Source organism: Loxodonta africana, chromosome 19 (assembly GCF_030014295.1).
Source record: "Loxodonta africana isolate mLoxAfr1 chromosome 19, mLoxAfr1.hap2, whole genome shotgun sequence".
NCBI classification, from domain to species: Eukaryota; Metazoa; Chordata; class Mammalia; order Proboscidea; family Elephantidae; genus Loxodonta; species Loxodonta africana.
The window spans coordinates 6,573,787-6,599,048 of NC_087360.1; the positions used below are offsets into that span (position 1 = coordinate 6,573,787).

General features: G+C 44.3%; 1 protein-coding gene across 2 annotated transcripts in view; it reads right to left on the reverse strand.

Annotated features, from left to right (window-relative positions):
• Positions 1-25,262, reverse strand: part of DNAH10 (dynein axonemal heavy chain 10) — a 141,097-nt gene that overhangs the window by 112,449 nt on the left and 3,386 nt on the right. The window contains exons 2-16 of one of the 2 annotated variants that reach the window (XM_064272098.1): positions 22,540-22,611; positions 21,449-21,549; positions 20,032-20,140; positions 17,044-17,159; positions 15,924-16,137; positions 15,449-15,606; positions 14,512-14,742; positions 13,206-13,396; positions 11,769-11,967; positions 10,779-10,973; positions 6,198-6,368; positions 5,072-5,248; positions 3,505-3,630; positions 1,912-2,084; positions 1,290-1,441 (exon numbers count right to left, since the gene is read on the reverse strand). In XM_064272098.1, coding sequence (XP_064128168.1) covers positions 1,290-1,441; positions 1,912-2,084; positions 3,505-3,630; positions 5,072-5,248; positions 6,198-6,368; positions 10,779-10,973; positions 11,769-11,967; positions 13,206-13,396; positions 14,512-14,742; positions 15,449-15,606; positions 15,924-16,137; positions 17,044-17,159; positions 20,032-20,140; positions 21,449-21,549; positions 22,540-22,611 — 2,385 coding nt within the window. The remainder of the gene's footprint in view (positions 1-1,289; positions 1,442-1,911; positions 2,085-3,504; positions 3,631-5,071; positions 5,249-6,197; positions 6,369-10,778; positions 10,974-11,768; positions 11,968-13,205; positions 13,397-14,511; positions 14,743-15,448; positions 15,607-15,923; positions 16,138-17,043; positions 17,160-20,031; positions 20,141-21,448; positions 21,550-22,539; positions 22,612-25,262) is intronic. The other variant, XM_010599807.3, reaches the window with a different exon arrangement.

The window sequence follows — 25,262 nt, forward strand, 5'->3', positions numbered from 1 at the left end:
GAAAGCCAACCCAAAAAAGGCTACATACTCTGTGATTCCATTGACACAACACCCTCGAAACAACATAATTACAGAAACGGGGAACAGATTAGTCACTGCCAGGGGACGAGGGGGTAAGGAAGGAGCCCTGGTAGCAGCATTTAGCTGCTAGCCGAAAGGTTGATGGTTCAAACCCACCAGCCGCTCTTCAGGAGAAAGATGTGGCAGTCTACTTCTGTAAAGATGACAGCCTTGGAAACCCTATGAGGCAGTTCCACTCTGTCCTACAGGGTCGCTATGAGTTAGAATCAACTTGATGGCAAGGGGTTTGGTTTTGGTCTGGTTAAGGGGGCAAGGATGGAGATGGATATAAAAAAGCAATACGGGAAATCCTTGTGGTGATGGAATTGTTCTGTGTCTTGACTGTAGCAACATCAATATCCTGGTTGTGATACTTTATTTTTGCAAAAAGTTACTGTCGGGGGAGACTGGGTAAGGGTACACAGGATCTCTCTGTGTTAATTCTTACACCTACATGCGAGTCCACAATTATCACAAAACTAAGATGTTAATTTAAAACAGTAAATTGTTCTTTTGATCTTTTCAGAGGAGAAAGCTTTGGGCCAGCAAAGTGTCAAATTGGAATTGCATTTTATCTTCACCCTGTAATGGACTAACTTGTATCCCCCAAAAATCGACTCGATGGCAATGGCTTTGGTTTGTTTATGTTTTTGTTTTTGTGGTATACCTGTGGCTAGGTTCCCATCTGGAAATAGGATTTTCTTTGTTACTTTAATGAGGCCATGTGAGTATAGGGGGTGTCTAAGGCAATCATTTTTCAGACAAGCAGCAGCAGAAGACGCACAGAAGCAAGCAAGCACCGATGGGGGAAGAGAGACGCCACAGAAGATCACCAGGGAACCAAAGAGCAGAAGCTGAAATGAGACAACAACCTTCCCTCAGAGCCAACAGAGAAAAAGCCTTCCCCTGGAGCTGGTGCCCTGAATTCGGACTTCTAACCTCCTAGACTTCTAGGAAATGTATCTGTTAAAGCCATCTGCTTGTGGTATTTCTATTACAGCAGCACTAGGAGACTAAGACAACCCTCAATTAAAGTCTTGAGTTTAATTCTAAACTCCACAAAGTGCACTTTATCGACCTTCAATAATTATTTGTGAACTCTATCAATAAAAAAAAAAAAAGATTCTATCGATACACACACACAAATTATAATTCAATGAAAACAACCTAAAAGAATTATTTTTGCATCACAGAGTCTGAGAGGGCGATAAACGGAGGACTCCTGTTACCTAGTGAGTTCCAGTTTAACCGCTTGTATCCAGATCGAAACACTCTGACCAGTTCCTGGGAATGGTCGTCGAGAAGGACGGCCTCCGCCTCGTTCAACGTTCCCAGGAGCGTGTGGTAATGATCCAGCAGACGCTGTATTCCATCTGTGTACCTGTGTGTCACACGAGGGCCATCGGCATGAGAGGACAGTCAAGTTCACACAGAGCTTAACAGTCTTACGGAAAGGTTACAGAAGACCACTAACCAGTTAAAGGCTGGATAGACATTGTGGCAGAAACGTAAAACAACGCCACTCTTCTCACGAACTTTCTATTTTAGGAAAACACACTTATTTTCACCCACAAAAAAAATGTTATTTATATCAACATGTAATAGGTTTATGGTTATTTTTAAATTAATGATTACATAAGTACATTTTTAAATGGATCATGTTTTTACCATAACACATATTTTTAAATTAATAAAAGTTTATTTTAAACATTTCTCAGTTTTGATTTCTACCATGGTAAATATGACAGTTATAATCAATAGCTTTTGGGGGAGTCCTCGGTAATTTTTAAGAGTGAAAGGGACCCCAGGACTAAGAAGGTGACTGCTGGCTTACGAGGAGAATATTTTTACCTGAGGAATTTGTCCTCCTGGAGCGCGACATTTCTCGCTAATTCAGGGACAGTGAATCCCAGCTGTTCCAAGTACTTTGTTTCGTTAATAATCTCTCTGAGAGCAGGTGAGAAATTTATGACAAACACAGCCCCCCGTTCAGAGGTAGCTGCCTCCTCAGTAATGGAGCAAGACTGTGGAAGAGACATTTCATTAGGGAGCAAGGCCGTCCAAGGAGCAATCACATCAATAAACCAAAACCAAACTACCTGCCGTCAGTGCTGACTCATGGCTCCCCCACGTGTGTCAGAGCAGAACTGCACTCCAGAGGGTTTTCAGTGGCTGACTTTTCAGTAGATTGCCAGGCCCTTCTTAGGAACCAAGTTAAAAGTAGATGCGAAGAGGATACCCAGGGCCCTGGATGCCCTACAAACCAGGGAGCTGGCAACCTACAGGCATGTTCTGTTGGGTGAGTCAAGTTTCAAAGAATTTGATATAGTCACCAACATTTGAAAATTGAGCAATTTCACATAAAAATCCAGAATTTAAGAAGTTAGGAAATGGGATAAAATGCAGCAAGGATGGGCTTCTGTGACAATGACAGCAGAGGTGATGGTGGCCGCGTAAGTGGTGGTGGCAGTAGCCGCCGTCCCTTCTGATGGGACACGAGCAATGCAGGTCCCTGTAGGTCTTCCCGGTCATCTTCACTCATTCTGGAACCAACTTCAGAATTTGAGAGGCCAAAAACTGCCAGGCTCCGGTCCTTCCTCCTTATTATTTTCATATTTAAAAGGTAAATATTAAAGGTATTTATAACTAACATATATTTCTTGAGCACTTACTATGTCACAGGCCTAGTGCTAAGTATAAGAATGAATCACGTGAAATGACACTTGTCTTTAGGTCAAACATGGTCATGTGTCAGCTTTCACAGGGTTCAACTAATTAATACTTCAGGTATTCACATCATCTGATCCAACTCATGTCTATAAATGGGTAAACTGAGGCTCAGAGTTGAGCTGCTCGCCAAGGAGCGAGGTGCTTCTGGTTCCAGCCTGTGCTCCTAACCATGACATTATGCTGTCTCCTCTCTTTCCTTTCTGCCTCTGTTCTTCCCCCCAGTCGACCCCTGCCCTTTCCTGTCTTTGGTTTTGGAAATACCTATCAACTTCATGAATGAGGGCCAACAAAAACCAACCCAGGAAAGTGACAGACGCCATCGTCCTTCATGGCTACCATAACCTGGGACTAGGGCCCGGTGGTGGTTCAGAGGCAGAACGCTCACCTTCCACGCAGGTGACCCAGGTTCCATTCCTGGCCGATGTACCTCAAGCGCAGCCACCACCTGTCTATAAGTGGAGGCTTACGGGCTGCTGTGATGCTAAACAGGTTTCAGCAGAGTTTTCAGACTGGGACCCACTAGGAAGAAAGGCCTGGTGGTCTATTTCTGAAAACCAACCAGCGAAAACCCTATGGATCACAACAATCTGATCCATAACCAGTCATGGAGATGGTGCAGGACTGGGTGGCGTTTCCTTCCGTTGTGCAGGGGGTCACCGGGAGTTGGGGGCTGACTCGACAGCAGTTAACAACAAAGGGTGCAGAAATATGTACCTTAGTAAGCAGACTCTTCTTCATAAGGGTTGGGAGGATCTGTTCTGTCGTCTCTTTCCACTGATCATACTTTCTATCTTCATACTCCTTCATTCTCCTACCCACCTCCAAATATATTTGCTTGACCTGTCAAAGAGTTCAAGCAATGGTCATTCTCTCCTTGGAAATAACACTTTCTCATCTCTACTAAAAAAAAAAATCTGTTGACACATTTCGGAAAAGGAAGTAGACGGATTTGCACAAGTTTTGAAGGATTTGTTTGTGATAACTTAAAACCTGGGCTATATGCCAGGGGTCAGCGAACTATAGCCTACAAGCCGGATTTTACACGGTCCGTGCGCCGATAAGGGCTTGTACATTTTTAAATGATAAAAAAAGAAAAACCAAAAGAACAATAATGATCTATCATACATGAAAAATGATGTGAAATTCAAATTTCAGCATCCATAAATAAAGTTTTATTGAAACATGGCCACACCCCCTCATTTACATAGTATCCTCAGCTGCTTTCTTGCTACAACAGCAGAGTTTTTAAAGGAATTAATAAATCATGGATTTTTAACACTTCTCAATTTTCATTTCTAACATGGTAAATACCAATAGTTTTAAAAACCCACAAAATAAATAATAAATAAAGCCTTTGAGGGTCCTCAATGGTATGAACTGCAAAGCCTGTAGGATTTACTCCCTGCACCTTTACAGAAAAGGTTCGCCAAGCCCCGTTAGACAGCATACGGAACCCACAGGTTGGAAAAGGAGAGGGGATTCCTAGGAGATGCCAGCCATTCTCCAGAGGAGCTGGAGGTGAAGTACAGGGAGAAGCCCATGTCCTGTGTCATCTGCACTGAGACGCTGTGTGGACTAAGATGTCATAGGTATTGTGTATGTTATACGCACTAATATGATATCATATGCACTAATGTGATGTATTAAGATGTCATATATATGGGGCCACTGAGGCTGGATGAAACCTCCCAAACTGCTGCCCTGAGATAATCTTTAAACCTTAAACCAAAAATATCCCCCAACATCTTCTTTAAACCAAACAATAGGTTAATTTATTTAGTAAAGATGTTTGCCTTGAACACTGTGCTCTTTTAAGATCTACCTATATGGGATCAAATTGACAGCAGCACCTGGAAAGATCAGATAGGAACCTTAGGGGGCAGACAGTTAATGTTAATGGGGGAGGAACAACGCAGAGAAGGAGGGTGAGAATGGCTGCACAACTCGAAGGTCGTAATCAGTGTCACTGAGTCATTCATGCAGAAATTCCTGAACAGGAGTAGGTTTTGCTGTGTATACTTTCAACAACAATTAAAAAAAAAAAGATGTCATACATATTAAGATGCTAAAGAGAAACAAAATGCAGTTTTAAATGTGAGCCCCAAATCAGGGACCACAGGAAAGACCCTCTAAACTGTAGGCACAGCTGTGAAATTGAGCTGCTTCTCACACGGGCAACTCCGTGCAGCCCCCACTTGGATTGGACAGCTCTCCCGAGCAGTACCAGGGAGGTCCACTCATCTAGAACTAAAACACAGCAGTTTCAGTAAAAGTCACATACTTCCTTTCCTCGATCACTGTCCAGTATCTCCTCGACTTCTTGAAATCTGAGGATGGTGTGTTTGATCCGATAGAAGAGAGACCGTTCCCAGTATATTGCACCTGCTACTGGAGGGTGATTCTTATACAGGGGGGGATTGTCGAGGTTCTGAACAAAGAGTGTATTGACTATGTCGATCTGGAAAGCAATCAAGCATATTCTGTAAACACCACCGTGTTAGCCAAGAAAGATTTAACTTGAGATCTGTATCTTCAGTGGAATGAAGATAGGAATGTTGAGAAATATTCTAAGATAGAAAATAGTGTTTTTACGACTTTCTTATTTGCTTTTTCTTATACTCTAAAGTAATTTTTTCTTTGGTTTAAGATGCAACGCTCCACATTGCCCTAGAATTACAGACTGTGTACGCTGTGCAGGAATTTGTTTGACTGAATTACTAGAAATCCTGAAATCCATTCTGGACACAACCAGTGGCCAAGGCTGTATTTTAAAATAAGGAATTTTGTACTCTCGTCTGAGTAATTAAGCATGCCCAGTGCCGTCGAGTCGATTCCGACTCATAGCGACCCTATAGGACAGAGTAGAACTGCCCCATAGAGTTTCCGAGGAGTGCCTGGCGGATTAAGCATAGTAGTCAGAAAAATAAGGAGCCCTGGTGGTGCGATGGTTAGAATCCACCAGCCACTCCGCCACTCCGCCACTCTGTGGGAGAAAAGACCTGGTGATCTGGGACCATAAAGATGGCAGCCTAGGAAACTCTATGGGGCAGTTCTAGTCTGTCACATGCTGTCACTACGAGTCAGAATCAACTGAACGGCACACAACAACGACAACACAACCTTGGCACGCAGTTAGCTACGACGACTACTGTTATTACAGAGATTATCACTGCTGCTGACCCACAGGGCCCACCACGATATGAAGCATGTAACACAGTAGCTGGTACCTTCTTAAGGAATTTCTCCACTAAAAACAAGCCCCATTTTGCTCCGATGACCTCTATTACGTGACAAGCCTACATGGGAAAACTCCAGGTTTCCCTGGATTTAGATAGGAAAGACAAATAACGTGATCCAGCGGGTCACAACCTGCCTAGTCTGCTTTCACTGCTGCTGATCCTTCTTACCTCTTTGCAGTACTGCGCGAGAATATCATTGAATTTCATCATCATCTGCCGATTAATAGCCTCCCGTGAACGAATATGCTTAAACTTTAAAAGCATGTCAAACGCTGCCTCTGCTGATCGGAGTGTCTTAAAAGATTCGTCAATAAAACTTTTTGCTTCTTTCTCAATTACCTGCCCCCCCACAAGAAAAAAAAAAAAAAAGAAAAGTTAAGAAAACAGTCCTCATGCGGATGCAATTACCCTGCAAAACCAAAGTCGAGGAGAAATGGGCGAAGAACAAAGCAGCGCCTTGGGATGGATTTATACTGCTTCTTCATGGGAGCTGGTGCCCAGCTGAAAATGGCAGACGATCTGCATGTGTTTTCTGCTCTCTCTCCCCAGCCAGGTCAAAATGGCAGAAAAGGAATTTTTAAAAGAATTCACTAATATATGCAAAGAAAAATGGGAGAGGAGACAACAGCAGAGGAGACAGTTCAGGAATTTTTGGAAGAAGGAGAGTAACCATGCGGTACTGTGCAAGAATATCATTGAATTTCCTGGGAGAAAGGCCTCCAGAAAAATAACGCCCCTGGTATATCTGAGCATATGGCATCCATTATTGGTAGGTGTATGGCATGGGTGTTACTGCTGCTGAAAAACTTACAAAAGGCAGAGAGGTACAGTGTAATGCCTGCAACAGGGGGAAGAGACAGTAACTGGTTTGTTCCCCTGTGGAAGTCTCTGAGTGGCTCAGCATTTGAACGCACCAGGTTCCAGGGATGTGGGGGTACAGAGAAGGGCTCAAATGCAAAAGGGCTTGTTGAAAATCTGCAAACAGAGGGTTCCTTGTCCACCCAGCACAGCCAGACCACTAAGCGTCCTCTACAAGAGACTGCAGGGTTAGTTGTAGAAATTTAAATCTGAGTGACATCAGGCTCCTAATGGCAGTAAAAACTGGAAATCATTGAAGAATGCCTTCAAATTTCTGGGGGTGGGGGTGGGGGGGAGGGTTAATTTCAACCCTGAATTCTACTCCTAAGTGTTAGGTCAGAGTTCATACATACAAGAACTCATAGCCATCCTGTAGGAGAAGGTGGAACTGGCCCATAGAGTTTCCAAGGAGCACCTGGTGGATTCAAACTGCTGACATTTTGGTTAGCAGCCGTAGCTCTTAACCACTATACCACCAGGGTTTCCTCTACAGATATAAAAAAAAAATTTTTTTTTATAGGGGGTTACAATTTACAATATATTGTTGGGGCGCACAGTTCAATCCATAACAGCTATAACATTGTTCCTATAAATTATTCTCAGCTTCTATTTTATTTGGTGTCATTTTTTTTTAATTTAGTGTTCATCAACATCATTTAGTTAAATAATACTAAAAAAACTTATATTTGAAAAATAAGTAGTCTCAACCTTTTCCATCTACATTCTTGAGGTCATTCATCACAATTTCAGATGTTTCTTTTGCTGTTCACTTCCATATTTCCTAAGGACGTGCCAATGTGGTTATTTCCTGATATATTAATTTTAGACACCTGATAACTTCTAAGAGTAGATACAGACTCAGTTGTTTCACTCCTACCCCCCTTTCTCTCTCTCTCCTCTAGCATAGTTTTATCATAACTTTTGGTTAATGGTCAGTGTTTACCCATTTTGTCTATGTGAATATTGTTCGCTTGAGTTAAGTAGCCCATCATAACTGTGTCTTCTTTCTGTCCAAGTCTTCATTTTTTCTTGAGTTAATAGTACCTTTATTTTTCATTTGCTTGGTTATTTACATATTTGTTGTTAGTTTTGTTCCAGCTGCTCTAACATCTCTGCCATACACCTATCAATAATGGATTCCATATGCCAATACATCAGGGCCATTATTTTCCTGGAAGCCTTTCACCCAGAGCTCACCGTCCTTCCTCTCTAGTCTAGATGGTTTGCTCTTTAGGCCTGTTGCATAGCAGTTGCTCTAGGACTCCCTGTCTTCCCTCATCCTTAGATCTCATGTCTTCCTCTTTCCTTATTTACTCCTCTGTTTTGTTGGCACACATTTCCTAGTACCCTCCCAGGAAAGGTTTCATGGCACTAAAATTTTTGAGTTCTTGTCTGTATGAACTCTGACCTAACACTTAGGAGTAGAATTCAGGGTTGAAATTAACCCTCCCCCCCACCCCCACCCCCAGAAATTTGAAGGCATTCTTCAATGATTTCCAGTTTTTACTGCCATTAGGAGCCTGATGTCACTCAGATTTAAATTTCTACAACTAACCCTGCAGTCTCTTGTAGAGGACGCTTAGTGGTCTGGTTGTGCTGGGTGGACAAGGAACCCTCTGTTTGCAGATTTTCAGCAAGCCCTTTTGCATTTGAGCCCTTCTCCGCACCCCCACATTTGGGAATAGGGTTTTCTTTGTTATGTTAATGAGGCCATAGCATTGTAGGGGTTGTCTTACACTTATCACTTTTGAGACATAAAAGAACAGATTAAGCCCCAAGACTATGGCCCTAAGACAGCCCTCGGACTTGGAACTGTGGCCATTCCTGGAAATCACCTTCCAGCCAAGCAATGGATAAGCCTATAAAATAAACAATAACACCCTAAAAGAACATGCTCCGTAGAACAAACAATTAGACGAAACCAAAAGGGCAACATTTGCCCAGAAGTGGGGATGAGAGGGCAGGAAGGGGTGGGAAAACCAGATGAAAGGGAGCAGTGAGCCCAAGGCGGAAACGGGGAAAGTGCTGACACAGTGTGGGGACTGCAGCCAATGTCACAGACACTTTGTGTACAATTTGCTGAAGAGGAAACTAATTGGCTGTGTAAACTTCCACCTAAAATATTTTTTAAAAAAGACTTGAGGGGAAGACGGGCACTATCTGAGGACAGTGAAGGCAGGCCAGTCTACAAGCCCAGGACCTCCAAGGATGGCCTGCTAGAGATGCTGAGACAAGGCTTTTCCCCAGAGCCAACACAGAGAGGGCCTTCCCTTAGAGGTACTGCCCTGAATTCAGACTTCTAGCCTGGTGACTGTGAGAAACTTAATTTGTTTGTTAAAGGCACTCACTTGTGGTATTTCTGTTACAGCGGTACAAGATAACTAAGATAATAACCAAGTAGAACACTCTAGGGTTATCCATATAAAGAGGTGCTTCGGGGTTATAAAAACAGTTATTTAAGACACATAACAGGGCTGCTACTGATAGCGCTTCCCACGTGGGCGTGAAGGGCCACCCTATCCACACTTTGTAGAGTGAAATTTGACTCTTAGCTACAACCTCTCCTTGACACTCTCTGGGAAAAATCTTCCTAAAATACAGTTCTGATTATATCATCCCCTCGGTCAACAACATGCAATGGGTCCCTAAAAAAAAAAAAGCAGAAACAAAAACCAAACCCATTGCTGTCAAGTCGATTCCAACTCATAGCGACCCTATAGGACAGAGTAGAGCCACCCCATAGGGTTTCCAAGAAGCAGCTGGAGGATTCTAACTGCTGACCTTTTGGTTAGCAGCCAAGCTCTTAACCACTATGCCACAACGGCTCCAAATGGGTCCCTATCACGTACTAAATCAAGCCCCATTCCACACGCTGGCCCTCTAGGTCCTCTGCAACATATGTTCAACCCACTTTGCTAGCTTTATTTCCCTCTCCTCAAGAAGCCCTAGTGGCACAATGGTTAAGCACTCAGCTGCTGACCAAAAGGTTAGCAGTTCAAACCCACCCAGCAGCTCTGCAGGACAAAGACCTGGCTATCTGCTCCTGTAAAGATTACAGCCAAGAAAACCCTGTGGGGCAGTTCTACTCTCTCACATGGGTCACTATAAGTCTGAATCAACTTGATGGCATCAAACAACAATAAACACCTACTCAAGTCTTAGACCACAAAACACATTCTGTTCTTTCTGCCTCTGTTCCTTCTGTCCACGCTGCTCCTACTACCTGAGATCACCTTCATCTTCTCAGGCTCCACCCTCACTCCCATCTCCAGCTGTCCGGAGACTTCCGATCCCAAAGGTTGCTTCCAACTTGTTGCTTTCCATAACTCCAACCCCTGACCAAACACAATACCCTTCTCCACTAAGCCCTACATGGTATTTTGTGGTTCTCTTGCCATACTTAGCTTATTTCACCTTGACTCATAGATAGGTGAGCCCTACTGTATGAAACAAACATTCTACAAATGCCACTGTGTCTAGCTTAGTTTAAACTTGCTAAACCTGGGGAACTGTTCCAGGGTTTTTGTTTTTTTTCTTTTTTACAAATAAGCAGGTATTACTTCTGTGATTTTTAAAAAACCTAAGCATAACTAAGAAGCCCTTGTGGCACAGTGGTTAACCGCTCGGCTGCTAAAACGAAAGGTCAGGGGTTAAAACCCACCAGCTGATCTGCAGGAGAAAGGTGTGGCAGTCTGCTCCTGTAAAGATTACAGCCTTGGAAACCCTATGGGGCAGTGCTACCCTGTCCTATAAGGTTGCTAGGAGTTGGAATCGACTCAGTGGCAGTGGGTTTGGTTTTGGTTAAGCATAACTAAATAACCCAATAAATCTAACACAGGGGAAAAACTTGGTGTCCGCTTTCAAGATGGAATCAATGAGTGTGTTACTTGCCAGAACTTCGATCTTGAAGTCATCCATCACGTATTTCCAGTACTGGGAGGACTTGATGCTGAAGGGGTCGAAGGACAGGCTCTCCATGGGGCTGACCAGGTTGTCCACCCTGCACAGGACATCATCAATGCGCTTGGGATCCCCAGTCACAGCCTTTAACTCTGGACCAAATATGTTGTAAAATTCCTCTATCACCTGTGCAATCAAACAAAACATGAGGAGGGTTACCTTCTCATTTCCTGGTAAGTGTTCTAACTGCAAAATGATTTCACATCTGTATTTCCAGAAGGGCAAGAATCCTATCCCACAAGTACCCTCTACCCAGCCTGAAGCCCTTTGTTAGCCTGCCCGCTGCACAGAGGGTAACACCCAGACGTCTTAGCGCAACCTTCACAGTCTGTGTGTCTGGCCCCTGCAAATGTCTTACAGCAGCCTTCACAATCTACGCATTTGGCCCCTGCCTACTTCTCCAACCTCTTCCCATACCGCTCTCTCCCAACCTCTTTGCCGCCATGCCAGCACTCTTTCAGTTCCAGGTTCCCTTCTGTCTCAGAGCCTTTGTACTTGTAGTTCAAAGTCCCTAGCTAACTCCTACCTTACCAGTTACCCATTACTGTCAACTCTGATTCAGGGCAGCCCTGTAGGTGTCAGAGTACAACTGTGCTCCACAGAGTTTTCAGTGGCTGATCTTTCAGAAGTAGGTTGCCAGGCCTTTCTCCCAGGCGCCTTGGAGTGAGCTCGAACCTCCAATGTTTTGGTTAGTAGCCAAATGTGTTAATCCTTTGCACACCCAGGGACCAGGGCATATGCAGGCTCCAAAAATGTGAGCCTAGCTCCTGGACTCTCATTCTACATCAAGAGGCGCACGATCTGCCAGGCCCTGACTGCAGCATCTCCCTGGAGTGGACAGGGGCTCACTGTAAAAAGTTGGGCTTCTTTCCACCAGGCAAGCTGAGCCTGATTGCCTTCACCCACACCCTGGCCTCCCACCTGCAGAACGTTGTAGAGGTCCTGGCAGATGGTTGCCATGTAATCCGTTCTCTCGAACAGCCGCTTCCGGTCAAACTCCCATCGCGCTTCTCTCCCAGAAGCCTCAATCTTGGCCCGCACGTCGAAATAGGACTTCTTCCACAACATAAGGGTGTTCTTGGCCTCCAAGGTTTTGTGCTGTGCACTGGCTCGATTTTCTCTGTGAACAAACAGCTGCTGTGACTGTAGCAACCCCAAGGCTGCAGTGGGTCTGAGCCCCACTCCCCAGGGTGGGGGAGTTGAACTCAGCCTCAACGCCTCTCTTGGAAGGGCTGCTGGTCCTCCACCATTTGCAAGGTCGGCCTGGGCTGCAGCTGCCCACCCACCACCCACGTGCAAAGTGGGGGCTGCCCCAGTAAGCTTTCTGCTTGAGCTGCAAGGGGTTCCAGGCCAGAATCCCATGATGGTGACTGCACCACAGTAGCGAAATGATAACAATGCCAGGGTTGGGGTATCACCGTCATCTAGACAGGTTTTTTTAAAAAGGAAGTACTATTTTTAAAAGTACTTCTGCATTTGGTCCTCCTGACCCCTGGTGGTGCAGTGGTTGAGAGCTACAGCTGCTAATCAAAAGGTCAGCAGTTTGAATCCACCAGCCACTCCTTGGAAACCTTGTATGGCAGCTCTACTCTGTCCTATAGAGTAGCTATGAGTCGGAATCGACTCTACAGCAATGGGTTTGGTTGGGTTTTTTAACCCCTGACCAAACACAATACCCTTTTCCTCTAAGCCCTACATGGTATTTTGTGATTCTCCTGACATATTGAGTTGATTTCACCCATTGTGAACCCATACTGTATGAAGCAAACGTTTTACAAAAGCCACTGTATCTAGCTCAACTTAAGTTTATTCCACCTAGGGAATAAGGGGGGCCCAGAGTTCAGGACTGAGATTTCTCCAGCCACCTGCCTTCAGTCTCTCCGAGGCGACCTCGGGAAGAAGGTCCAGGTTAAAACAAATAGCCTTTATATCTGTACGGTGGAACAGTATTCGGCCCTACAAAGGAAGGAGGTTCTGAGCCATGCTACAATGTGGATGAACCTTGACAACACGATGCTGAGTAAAAGAAACCAAACACCAAAGGCCACGTGTTGTGTGAGTCCACTCCCATGAAATGTCTAGGACAGGCAAATGCACAGAGACAGAAAGCAGTTCCTGGCTGCACAGGGCCGAGGGGTGAGGGGTTTGGGTGGTGGCTGTTGATGGGTATGAGGTTTCTTTCTGGGGTGATGAAAATGTTTTAGAATTGATTGTGGCGACGGCTGCACAACTCTGCGAATGTGTTAAAGCCACTGAACTGCGCAGTTCAAATGGGTGAAGTGTATGGCGTGTGAATTACAACTCAATAAAGCTGTTTAAAGTCTAAAAGAAAGACAGAAACCCAGGGTTTCCTCTTACTTGAACAGAGTGCGCAGGTTGACCACTTTGCAGACCCTCTCAGCGATTTCCCAGGCGATGCGTTCCATGAGGGGGATCATGCGTTCGTCCTTGTTGTAGTGTCGGGAGATGATCCACACCATCCGCAGGGCGCTTATCATGGAGGGAATGGTCTCCAGGACCACGTGGAAGCCGGACCCGTGTGTGATGTTCTAGCCGGGAGGCAGGCGGCAGGGCAGAGGGGACAGGGAGAGCAAGCTCAGCCTGAGGGCTCCGACGTTGTCGCTGAGCAGCCAGGGTGCAGGATTTCTATCCCTCTCCACTCAGAAAAATGTACTTATTACAGGGGAAATGTTTTAACGACCAAAAGCAGTTTGAAATAGGTCTGTACTTGCTGATGTGGAAATACAGACAAGATTTACCATTAAAGTAAATAAAGCCACTTGAAGAGGTTTACATAAGGTGTGACTGTGTATATATAGGGTACATGTGTATATATAGAAGATATATTATATACTGAGTATATATGTATACACTCAAATGTATGTACATAAAGAGTATATATGTACATACAGAACACAAGTATGTATATATTGAGTATATATGTATACATACACACACAAGTAGAGACAATGTACATGTATATATAGAATATAGAATTTATGCCTTTGAATTATTGTGTTGGCAAAGAATATTGAATATGCCATGGGCTGCCAGAAGAACAAACAAATCAGTCTTGGAAGAAATACAACTAGAATGCTCCTTAGAAGCAAGGATAGCAAGACTTTGTCTCACATACTTTGGACTTGTTATCAGGAGGTAGAGAAGGACATCACGCTTGGTAAAACAAAAGGTCAATGAAAAAGAGGAAGACCCTCAATGAGATGGACTGACACCATAGCTGCAACAATGGGCTCAAACATAGCAACAGTTGTGAGGATGGTGTAGGACAGGGCAATGTTTCTTTTTACTGTGCATGGGGTCACTATGAGTTGGAACTGACTCGACAGCACCTAACAACAACATGTATGTATATCGAGTATATATGTATACACATATAGACAGAGAACGTATGTATATATAGAATATGCATGCATATATAATGAGTATACGTTGAGCATATATATTGAGCATATATGTATACACACATACACACACACCACACACAAACAGGAATTTTTCTGGGTTCATTGTTGGGACAAAATAACAACCCCTGGCCTTGTCATACTGTACCTGTGCATGATAAATTCAGAGAGGAGAGGAACTATGAACCCTAGGAAACGGAATCCAGGTGAGAGCTAACACATGGCGTACGCGCCCAACATACCTTGAAGTGGCGCTCCACGGTGGAGAGAAACCGCACATTGTCGGCTGCTTCCATGTGTAGTTTGAATAGCTCGGTCAGGACTGGCTGCAGGTTGGCCACAAGCATTGAGTCAGATTCCTTCATCACCTCTAAGACCTTTCTGACTACTGGAAGCTTTGTCTGCTCGTGGAGTGCACTTAGGGTTGCATTTCTTTCCCGCCAGAAATCAATTTCAGCCAGGGGGCCGTTGCCCTGAGAGGTGACATGAACACACAGACAACTCTAAATCACTAGTGTGGACAGGAAACCTGGGGTTGAACCCCCAGCATCCATTCTCCTCTCTCGCCAACTGCTCCAAATGAGGGCCAACTCCACAGCCATCCAGCTGGTGACTGGTGCAGGGATGGGCCCCTGACCTAGGACGGTGAATCAGAGTGAATCTCAGGCTCTACCTGGGAATGCTACCCAAAGGCACTCTCTCTGTCCTGGGCAATGTGTGTGTGAATGTGGGGCCAGAAACTGCTCCAAGTTGCTACCATGAAGGAAACCAGCCTGAGGAAGAAGTCCCCAGAGAGAAGAGACTGGAACTAAGAGAATTATAGAAAAACACAGCCAGAAGCCTGATCAAACTGTACCTGAAGCTAGCCCTTTCTCTGGACTTTTCAGTCATGTGAGCCAATGAATTCCCTTGCTTATTTAAGTCGGTTGAGTTGGGTTTCCTATGTTCTGCAGTTCAAACATCCTGACTGATACACTGTGTTATCTTTATTAACCCAGGTCCTAATCAGGCAGCACACTAACCCCAGAAAATCCAAGGATAATATCTTAGGTGTGTTTACTTTGACCTTTTAAGAAGGTCACAAAACAGCGATCGTGCAGCTCCTCAGATTCCTGGCTCTTTCTCAGGGTGCCAGGCACAACCTGTATCAGGGATCTTGGAAAGCACTGCCCAACTTACCTGAGGTGTCTTCTTCAGCTGGCCCTCAACAGCTGTGGAGATCTGATCCAACCAGTTTATCACACATTGCTCCAAGATATCAACGGTTTCCTGGTCAGCAGCCAGCTCTGACGCCTCTCCCTCCACGCTAATGCTGGGCATCTCCAGCTTGATCTCTCCTAGTAGAATAAAGGAGCCCTGATAGTGCAGTGGTTAAGAGCTCGCTGCTAACCAAAAGATCAGCAATTGGAATCTACCAGCCACTCCCTGGAAGCCCTATGGGGCAGTTCTACTCTGTCTTACAGGATTGCTGTAAGTCAGAACTGACTTGATGACAGTGGGTTTGTTTTGGGTTTTTAGTAGAATAAAGGCCAGTCTAGATAGTGACCAAGCAGATAAGAGTTATCCTGAATTAAAACCAAAAAGCTCCTGAACTCTTAAGTTGCCTTCTTAAATTCATCACTCTTAAGTAAAGCAGAGAGAAAGAAAACCTTACCTTCAAGTTGCTGCATGGTTCTTTGAATATTACTTAAAAATTTCTGAATGCTCATCAGAAATTCATCCCGTATTAACTGAACACTATGATACTCCACCGCTTCCCCCGGCATGCTGGGCAGGTCCAAGTCATACTCGGAAGACTCAGAACAGTCTGTTAATCCCACACTGGTATCCATCTTGTGTTGATTGAAGGATAAAGCTGGCAAAAAAACCTGCAATGCCAAGTTCATCGCACAACGTCATTCTCAATAATCCATATTCTTAATTTGCCTGTGGCTTTAAATATCCTACCATATTACGGTCAGATGTAACGACAAAGTGAAAACTACTCAAGTCCCAAGCACCAACTTAAAAGGGAGAACAGCTATACTAGACTTCAGGTGATCTAAGGGTAAGAATTTAAAAAAAAAAAAAAAATTTTTTTTTTAAAGGGTAAGAATTTTAACCACTTCTAAGACGACTACCAAGAAAACAATACTTTTTGTTATCGCTTTAGCTGTCACCAATCTCGACTCTTTGCCAGTTGAGAAGTTAGAAACGGCGGCACCAATAAGTGAGAACCTGTGTGTTAACCAGTCAGCTCAGCACCATGATCATTTGCGTGCCAGAAAAAAAGAAGGTACAGGGGATGTTGTCTTTTTGAAATCTAGTTAAGGACCAAAAAAACCCCCAAAAACAGGTGCCTTTGAGTCAATTCAGATGCATGGTGATCCGTGCGTGTTACAGTAGAACTACGCTCCATACGGTTTTCAACAGCTGATTTGTAGGAAGCAGATCACCAGACCTTTCTTCCGATGCACCCCTGGGTGGAACTGAACCTCTGGCTTTTTGGTTAGCAGCCGAGCGCATTAACTGTTTACAGCACACAGGGACTCGGGGTTTATTTTCCTCGTGCCACGTGTCCTCACATTTTCCTGCGTCTGTATTTGTGTTTCATGATTTTCCCCCAACGTAAGCTCTGGGGGTGCAGGAATGCCTCTGCCCTGCTCCCCGCTCTACCCTCAGTGCACATGACAGCATCTGGCATCTAAGAGCTTCCTGTTATGTATCTGCGGGATAAGTGACTCAAGCAGCCCTCATCTTTAAATGCCGAGATTTCTTCTTCTGTCTACATTTACCTGACCTATGATATCCTTCAGAAAATGCAGGACGTTAGCATTTATAACTCCATACTCCAGTGTTTCCGGCATAATTTCCATAGCTTCCTTCATGTCCGTAGCTTCAGTAATTGCCTCTAAACAGGAAGAGACCCAGAGAATAAGATTGGGGGGGGGAGGGGCGTGTACGGCAAACAGTGAACGTTCCCAAGCCTACAGAAGTTCTTCCTTCTTCCCCAGGAGCTACAAAGAAGCATGTGTGTCACAAACTCAGAGTATGTGTTAACTGCTAGCCAAATGAATCTCTCAGCCTTTGGGCCCCTGAAATCAGCGCCGACTCACCCTGGGTCATGCATGGGTCAGCACGACAGCACAGGAGAGTGAACACATACTGGGCAACTTGGCTGGAGGAGCTAAAGCTGGACAAGAGTAGAAATAATGTGCGTTTGCTGAGAAACGTGCTGAATTCCTTGCTGTGCCTGTCCCCCCTCTGTTGCCCAGCCCTTCTTTCCCAATTCCTGGTCAAAGTATCTTTTGAGTCATGGGTTTGTTAAAGACATATTTGAATGTGGCACGCCCATACAATGGAATATTACCCAGCCATAAAAAGAAGTGAAGTTCTTACTCACACTGCGACATGGATGACCCTGAGAAGCATGACACTGAGTGAAAGCAGTCGGTCATAAAAGGACTGATACTGGATGATGCTATTTATATGCAATCTCCACAACAGGCCAATGCACAGAGGCAGAAAGCACAGCAGAGGTTACCAGGGTCTGGGCGGGGTGTGGGGCTTATGCTGAAGGGCACTGAGTTTCTGTTCAGGGCAAGGAAAAAATCTGGGGACGGACAGTAGTGATGGTTGTGCCACACGGTAAATGTAATTAATGCCACTGGTTTGTACATATAAAAAATGTTGAAATGGCAGGTGTTTTGTTATGTGTATTTTTACCACAATAAAAAAAATCTATTAAAAAGACACATTTGTTAACAGAGTCTACCCTTCTGACAAGGTATTATTTGGTATGTATTTATTTCACCCAACCAAAAATGAATTGCCACAGTAGGCATTTTAAAGGTTATTTGGACTCTTCCCTCACTCTATTTGGGAAACAAAGCAGAAACACAACAAATCTGTCAACTGGAGCAATTATTTCACAAGCTTCAGTCTTCACATCGTTTGCCATGTCTATTGAACCCACCAGCCACTCCACGGGAGAAAGATGTGGCAGTCTACTTCCCTAAGGATTACAGCCTTGGAAACACTGTGGGGCAGTTCTGCTCTGTCTTACAAGGTCACTATCAATCGGAATCGACTTGATGGCAGTGGGTCTGGTTTTTGGTTTTTATGTAGATATGCACTATTATCTACTTAATATTTTCTTTATATTGAACAATTTTTATTTAAATAAATTTATTTTCAAGGAAAACTACATAAGAACCCAGTATGGAGAAAAAAAAAAAGACCTTGTCATAAATAAAAGGCAGCCATATAAAAACAAAAATAATGAAAATAAAATTCAGACTGGGTAGCACTGCAGCCCAGCCTAAGGTCTACGGTTTGGGTACTGATGTTGTTATAAAACAGAACTAGCAAGTGTTAGAGCTCCTGGGTGGTGAAAATGGTTAATATGCTTGCCTGCTGACCAAAAGGCTGGAGGTTCAAGCCTACCCAGAAGTACCTCAAAAGGAAGGCCTAGTGATCTATTTCCAAAAAATCAGCTACTGAAAAGCGCATGGAGCACAGGTCTCCCCCAACACACACGGGGTCACCATGAGCTGGCGTGCACTCAACAGAAGCTGGTTATTTCTGTTATCAGAGAAGTGTTAAAGATCTGCTTTATGGACTGAATTGTGTCCTCCAAGAAGGCATGCTGAAACCTTAGCCCATTACCTGCGAATGGGACCTTGTGTGAAAGAGGGGCTTCGTAGATGCTGTCAGTTAGGTTACACATGAGGTCATACTGGAGAAGGTGGGTCCTAAGCCAATACGGCGGGCGTTCTTATAAAAGAGAAGAGACACAGACACAGAAGAAGGATGGCACCAAGAAATGTCTGGAGCTGCCAGAATCTAAGAGAGACGAGGAAAGATCTTCCTCTAGAGCTTTCGGAGAAAACGTGGCCCTGCTAACACCCCAGATTCTGACTTCTGGCCTCCAGAACTATGCGATGGTATATTTCTGTTGCTTTAGGCCGTCCGCTTAGTGGTCCTTTGTTATGGCAGCGCTGGGGAACTAATACCACACAGAAGTATAGACTAAGATTGGCTGCTCAGAAAGCAAACTGGGAAAGAAAGAGTGCACTCAAGAGAGCATGAGCCTATTTTCCTGCGTTTATTATTCCCACACACTTGGATGGAACGAGTTAGAGGATAACTCGGTGCTTAATGGTGAGGCCCTGACCCAAAGTACCACTTGAGTTCAAAACAGAAAAAAAATAAGCAATGTTGATAAAATAATATTTGTTCTGGAATGGGGATGGTCCTAAAACACAACAGACACACCCTCTTAGGCAAGGTGGTATTCGCAAGGGCAGAAGAAATGGGAATGTGCCAGCAGGAGAAAGTGGAGAGGCAGCTAAGTGGATTGGGGCAGAAAGGGGCGGAAGCCAGACGAGGTGAGGAGAGCAATGGTCACTGGGCGACTGCTGGGTCAGACGCCTGCAGTGAGACACATGGTGGGGCCATCCCCCACAAGTTACCCAGCAGGCCAAAGCTGACTTCTGAGCAGCGCCTGCCTTTTAAATCACCCAGTCGTGCAGAGAAAGCTCCTCAAAGTTCATCTCACATCGCAAGGTCACATCATTTTGAATCTGCCTCTAATTGTTATAAATAAACTTAAGACTATTTAAATTTAAAGGCTATGTTAGCATATAAATAAACATAACAATAATAATAAAGTATATCATATTATAAATTAACATAACAACAAAAATGACATTCTCAATAAAATGTAAAAAGAGAAAGACAAGAGTCATACACACACATACACATATACCCTGGGAATATACCTTTTGTATTTCTGAGAAAAAACAGCACATTCTGGTCCAGAAACACCTCAGGAACAGGAGTGCAAATCACGTGGAGGTGGATCTTTTCCACAGTGTGCTTAACAATTTTCTGAAACATGGGGACAAAGGACTGTCACCCCGAGATACACCCATCCACCCAGAGAGCCTACCAGACAAGTCCTGTGCGCTTCCCTCTCAATGCAGTGGCTGACGTCACTTTCCAACAAGGCAGCCGCAGCCCCATGGTGAGTGCCAGCAGGCCACAGCACACAAGCTAAAACGCACCCAGGCTCTGGACTCAGCCTGGCTCTTCTTCTAACTGCCTAAGGCAGCCAACACTTGAACCAACTACCCTGGAAAAAGCCTGGACAGAGCTCTGCAAGCCCATCAATTGTAACAAGCCAGGCCCGAATTGAGTTTGGGGGGCATATTCATGGGGCAATCAGGTATAATTTCCTTAAGCAAAAGGCAGGCTGCCGCTTACATCCTGGCTGTAAGCACTTCGCTTGAGATCTGTGCAGTAAAGGGTTAACTCAGCAGGCCTGGGTTGTCCAAGGGACTTCAGGGCTGGTCCTTGGCTGGCTCCTCGGTGGTACCTCTGAGCCCTGGGAATGACCTGCCTGATAAGAGTGACTTTGTTGGTCAATAATAACTTTAAAACAAAGATGAGAATGTAAGGTGGAAGGGAAACCAGATTAATGGAAACAAAACAACCAGAACAGAAATAATGAGAATGTTCACACGTAGTAAACAATGCAACCAATGTCACCGAATAATTTGTGCAGAAATTGTTTGAAAAGAAACCTAAACTGCATTAAAAAAAACTACACCAAACACATAACAAAATATTATTTTTTAAAAAAAGGGACTTCGGTTACCTGGGACCTAGGGCCACGTCAGCTAGTCTACGCTAACAATGCGATTTTGTTCTCCTGGGACCCGGAGCCATGTTTTATCAGTTTGACCTCTGGGGTGCCTGAGTAGCTAAGGTCAGTCACACGGCATTCCATGGCACTCCACGCCTCCATGACTGAGCCCAGTAAAAACCCCGGACGCCAAGGCTCAGATGAGCTTCCCTGGCTGGCAACACTTCATACATGTCACACACTGTTGCTGGGAGAATTAAGCGCCGTCCATTTGACTCCACTCAGAGCGGACAAGTGGATGCTCACATCTGGCCTCTCCTGGACCCGGACCTGTGTACCTTTCTCCTGCGCTGACTCTAATCCGTATCCTTTTCCGTAATAAACCGTAACTGTGAGGATAGCAGCTTTTCTGGGTCCAGTGGGTCCTTCCAGTGAATCATCAAACCTGAGATGGGTCCTGGGGACCCCCAACACGGGACTGTCTGATCCGAGTCATCACCAGACCCTAGAGTCCCACTACCCCACCAAAGAGGAAAAAGACCCATGCCTACTTTGACAGGCAGTTTTTCAGTAATCTCTCTGGCCATATCTCCCTCCTCTGTGGCGATTAATGGCTGATTTATGGAATCCATCCTCAGCTGCAAATTTTTAGCTGCAAAACATGATCCAGGGAGTAAGATGAAATTACCTGAAAATTAGGCATCTGCCATCAAGACTACACCCGCATTTTGTTCAACAGTATATTCCTTCCGACGGGCACAGGACCAAAAAGTTGCAATACTTTTTTACAAATGAATCCTATGTAGCCTTGACTTGTGTTATAATTGAGAACTGCATTGCATTTTTGATGGGCCCTCAATCAGAAATCTAACGTGCACGTGTGTGTGTGAGCATGTTTCTCACAGCTACCAAACCACAAAACTCCATTGGCATTGAGTGAATTCTGACTCACAGCAACCCCATGTGTTACAGAATAGAACTGCTCCATACGGGTTTCTTGGGTATAATCTTTACTAAAGCAAATCGCCAAACATTTCTTCCAAGGCACTACTGGTGGACTCTAACTGCCAGCCTTTAGATTAGGAGTCAAGACCGAACTGTCTATGCTACCAAGGGACCTCTCCTAGCTACAGGGTGCGTGGAATGGGGAGAAACTACTTAATGGGTATGGGGTTTTACTCTGAAGTGACAGAAGTGTTTTGGAAGTAGATAGATAGAGGTGATTGTTACACAAGATTGTGAATGGACTAAATGCCACTAAATTGTTCACTTTAACATGGTTAGCTTTACATTATGTGAATTTCACCTCAATAAACTCTTTTTCTTTCAAAGTATTGTGCCTCAGAGATTGTCTAAAAGAAACTGTGTCTGTAGGTTGCAGACTGCAAAGCCTGTCCTACAAAATACGGTATATACCATCACTCTTTGTTGAGCTGTCTGAGACAACATACAAGAATGAGTGTTTCAGGCTGTGTACATTTTAATAACCCAGCATTGTCCCTTTGTACTTCACATTAAGTCTTAGCTCCATCAAGGTAAAACGTAGAAAATGAGCCCAGTCTGGGCAAGCAAACCTCCTACTTCTGGGGGAACTCTTTCTTAGTTCCATTCACCTCTAGCGTCCCCCACCCAAATACCCCACCTGATATTTTATCCACAGGCTCGGTCTCTTCTTCCTCATCTCCCTCTTCAGACGGGATCAGCAGCTCGCTGTCTGTATAGCCACATAAATGGAAAGAAAATATAAAACTTAACTGTTTTGCTGTATAAGACAACTAATATCATTGTCTTCCTTAGAGCCAAAGGGTTGGGATATGGCCCACAGGACAGTCATTTGTGGGGCAGGTTTGGGCTTTGAAATATTGCAGTTATGGGACAGAGCAACTGTAAATCTTATGCCAGTTCTGCCGAGATGAAAGACACAAGAATGATCACATAGTTAAGACCAGCCCAGAAAAAAAGAGGAATGACCAACAAGTTAATAAAAAGATGCTCAATTTCACTAAAAATTACAAAATGGTGAATAAGAAAATGCAACCACTTTTCATCTTGTGCATGGGCCAAAACTAAAATGATAACACCCAGTGCTGGCAAAGATGTTGGGAAACAGTCCCTCATCCACTGGTGCTAGGTGTGTGCTGGCAGAGCCTTCCTGGAGAGCATAAACCAACATGCCCGTGAAGCTCACATTTCCACTGCTATAAAACTACCCTGTAGAAGCATACAAAGTGTGCAAAGACAGATGTACATGGTTACACTGTCTGCAGAAAGAAATGCTGTAAAAAGCTAAATGTCCACTGACTAGGGAACAGATAAACACAATATGGTCCATCAGTAGACTTAAAATGCAGAAAGTTAGGTACACCTACAGGAAAAAATTTCCAAGACAGATTTTTTTTTTTGGTGGGGGGGCACGGGAGACAAGTCACAAAATACGTATTTATATTTATGATTTTTGGAGCTCTGCATATACCTAGGAGCCCTGGTGGTGCAGTGGTTAAGAGCTCAGGCTGGTAACCAAAAGGTCAGTAGTTCGAATCTACCAGCCAATCCTTGAAACCCTATGAGGCAGTTCTACTCTGTCCTATAGGGTCCTATGAGTTGGAATCAACTCGTTGGCAATGGGTTTTGGGTTTTTTTTTTTTTTGATACATATATATATAATATATAGCTATATATCCATTACTCTGTTGCCGTTGAGTCATTCCGACTCAAAGTGACCCTATAGAACAGAGTAGAACTGCCCCACTGGGTTTCCAAGGAGTGGCTGGTAGATTAGAACTGCTGACCTTTTGGTTAGCACCCTGACCTTTTAAATACTGTGCCACCAGGGCTATATACATATACAAACACACACACACATATATATCATTAACTAAAGAAAAGAAGATACAGATAATAAATAGACATACATAGATGATAGTTTTTATTGTTGTATGCCATCGAGTTAATTTCGACACATTGCAACCTGTAGGACACAGTAGAACTGCCCCATAGGGTTTTCTAGGCTGTAATCAGTATGGGAAGATCACTGGTCTTTTCTCCCCAGAGAGGCTGGTGGGTTTGAACCACTGACCTTTCAGTTACCAACCGAGTGTTTAACTACTAAGAAATAGACAGATAGACAGACTTAGATGATAGGTGATAGGCATGTGATAGGTAGGTAGACTGACAGACACAGATGATAGGTGACTGATAGGTAGATTGGTAAACAGATATACGGACATAGATGACAGGTGACAGGTAGGTAGACAGGTAAGTAGGTAGGTAGACTGACAGACACAGATGATAGGTGATTGGTAGGTAGATTGGTAGATATACAGACATAGATGATAGGTGATAGCTAGCTAGCTAGGTAGGCTGGTAGACAGACAGACATCAATGATAGGTGACTGAAATGTAGGTAGGCAGGTGGGTAGATAAAAAAAAAAAAAAAACCCACTGCTCTCAAGTCAATTCCAACTCATAGCAACCCTACAGGACAGAGTAGAACTGCCCCATAGAGTTTCCAAGGAGCGCCTGGCAGATTTGAACTGCCGATCTCCTGGTTAGCAGCCGTAGCACTGAACCACTACGCCACCAGGATTTCCGGTGGGTAGATAGAGAGACATAAATGATAGGTCATAGGTAGGTAGGTAGGTAGGTAGGTAGGTAGATTAGATAGATGGATGCAGACAGATATTCAGAAACAGACCTGGCAGGGTACACACTAAACTCACAAAAGTGGCTATCTCTTGGAATAAGAGTAGGACTGGTCTCAAGGGATGGTGAAGAGGTGCTTTTCCACTTTTTTACTTTGTATAATTGTATGTTGTGAATTTTTTTAATAACTCACATTCTGGTAATACATAATTCAAAAAAATAAGCTATTAAATACACACAGCATTATTCCGTTTTGTTATTCCAAGAAACAATACATGCAATCCCATTAGAACAGAGCATCTTGGGCTGGTTGGGACTAGTGTAGACGTCCCTGTCTCCTCACTACCACCCTCACCAATATTTATCTGTGTCCTTTCATAGGATTTTTGCCTGGGAGCAGAGTAAAGGACGTCTGGACCAGGTGAGAGGCAGAAATAGAAAGAGAGATGATGGGACTAGCCCCACTCCAGGTCCTTTGGTCAGGCCAGAAACCCCCATAAAGGGTGTGATGGAGGAACTGCGCCAGGGTCTTTGTGAGCCTGTAGGCTCACTAACAGAAGGCGAGTGACAAATTGAGACACAGAGCTGGGGAGAAGATCCCTTCTCCCCATCTCTGTCCATAGCCTGACACTCAGCACCATCCTGGCACCTCCAGGATCAGTAGCTTCAACAGTATCCACAGACAACGTCCTCAGTGGGGAATATGCTGCCACTCTTGTGACA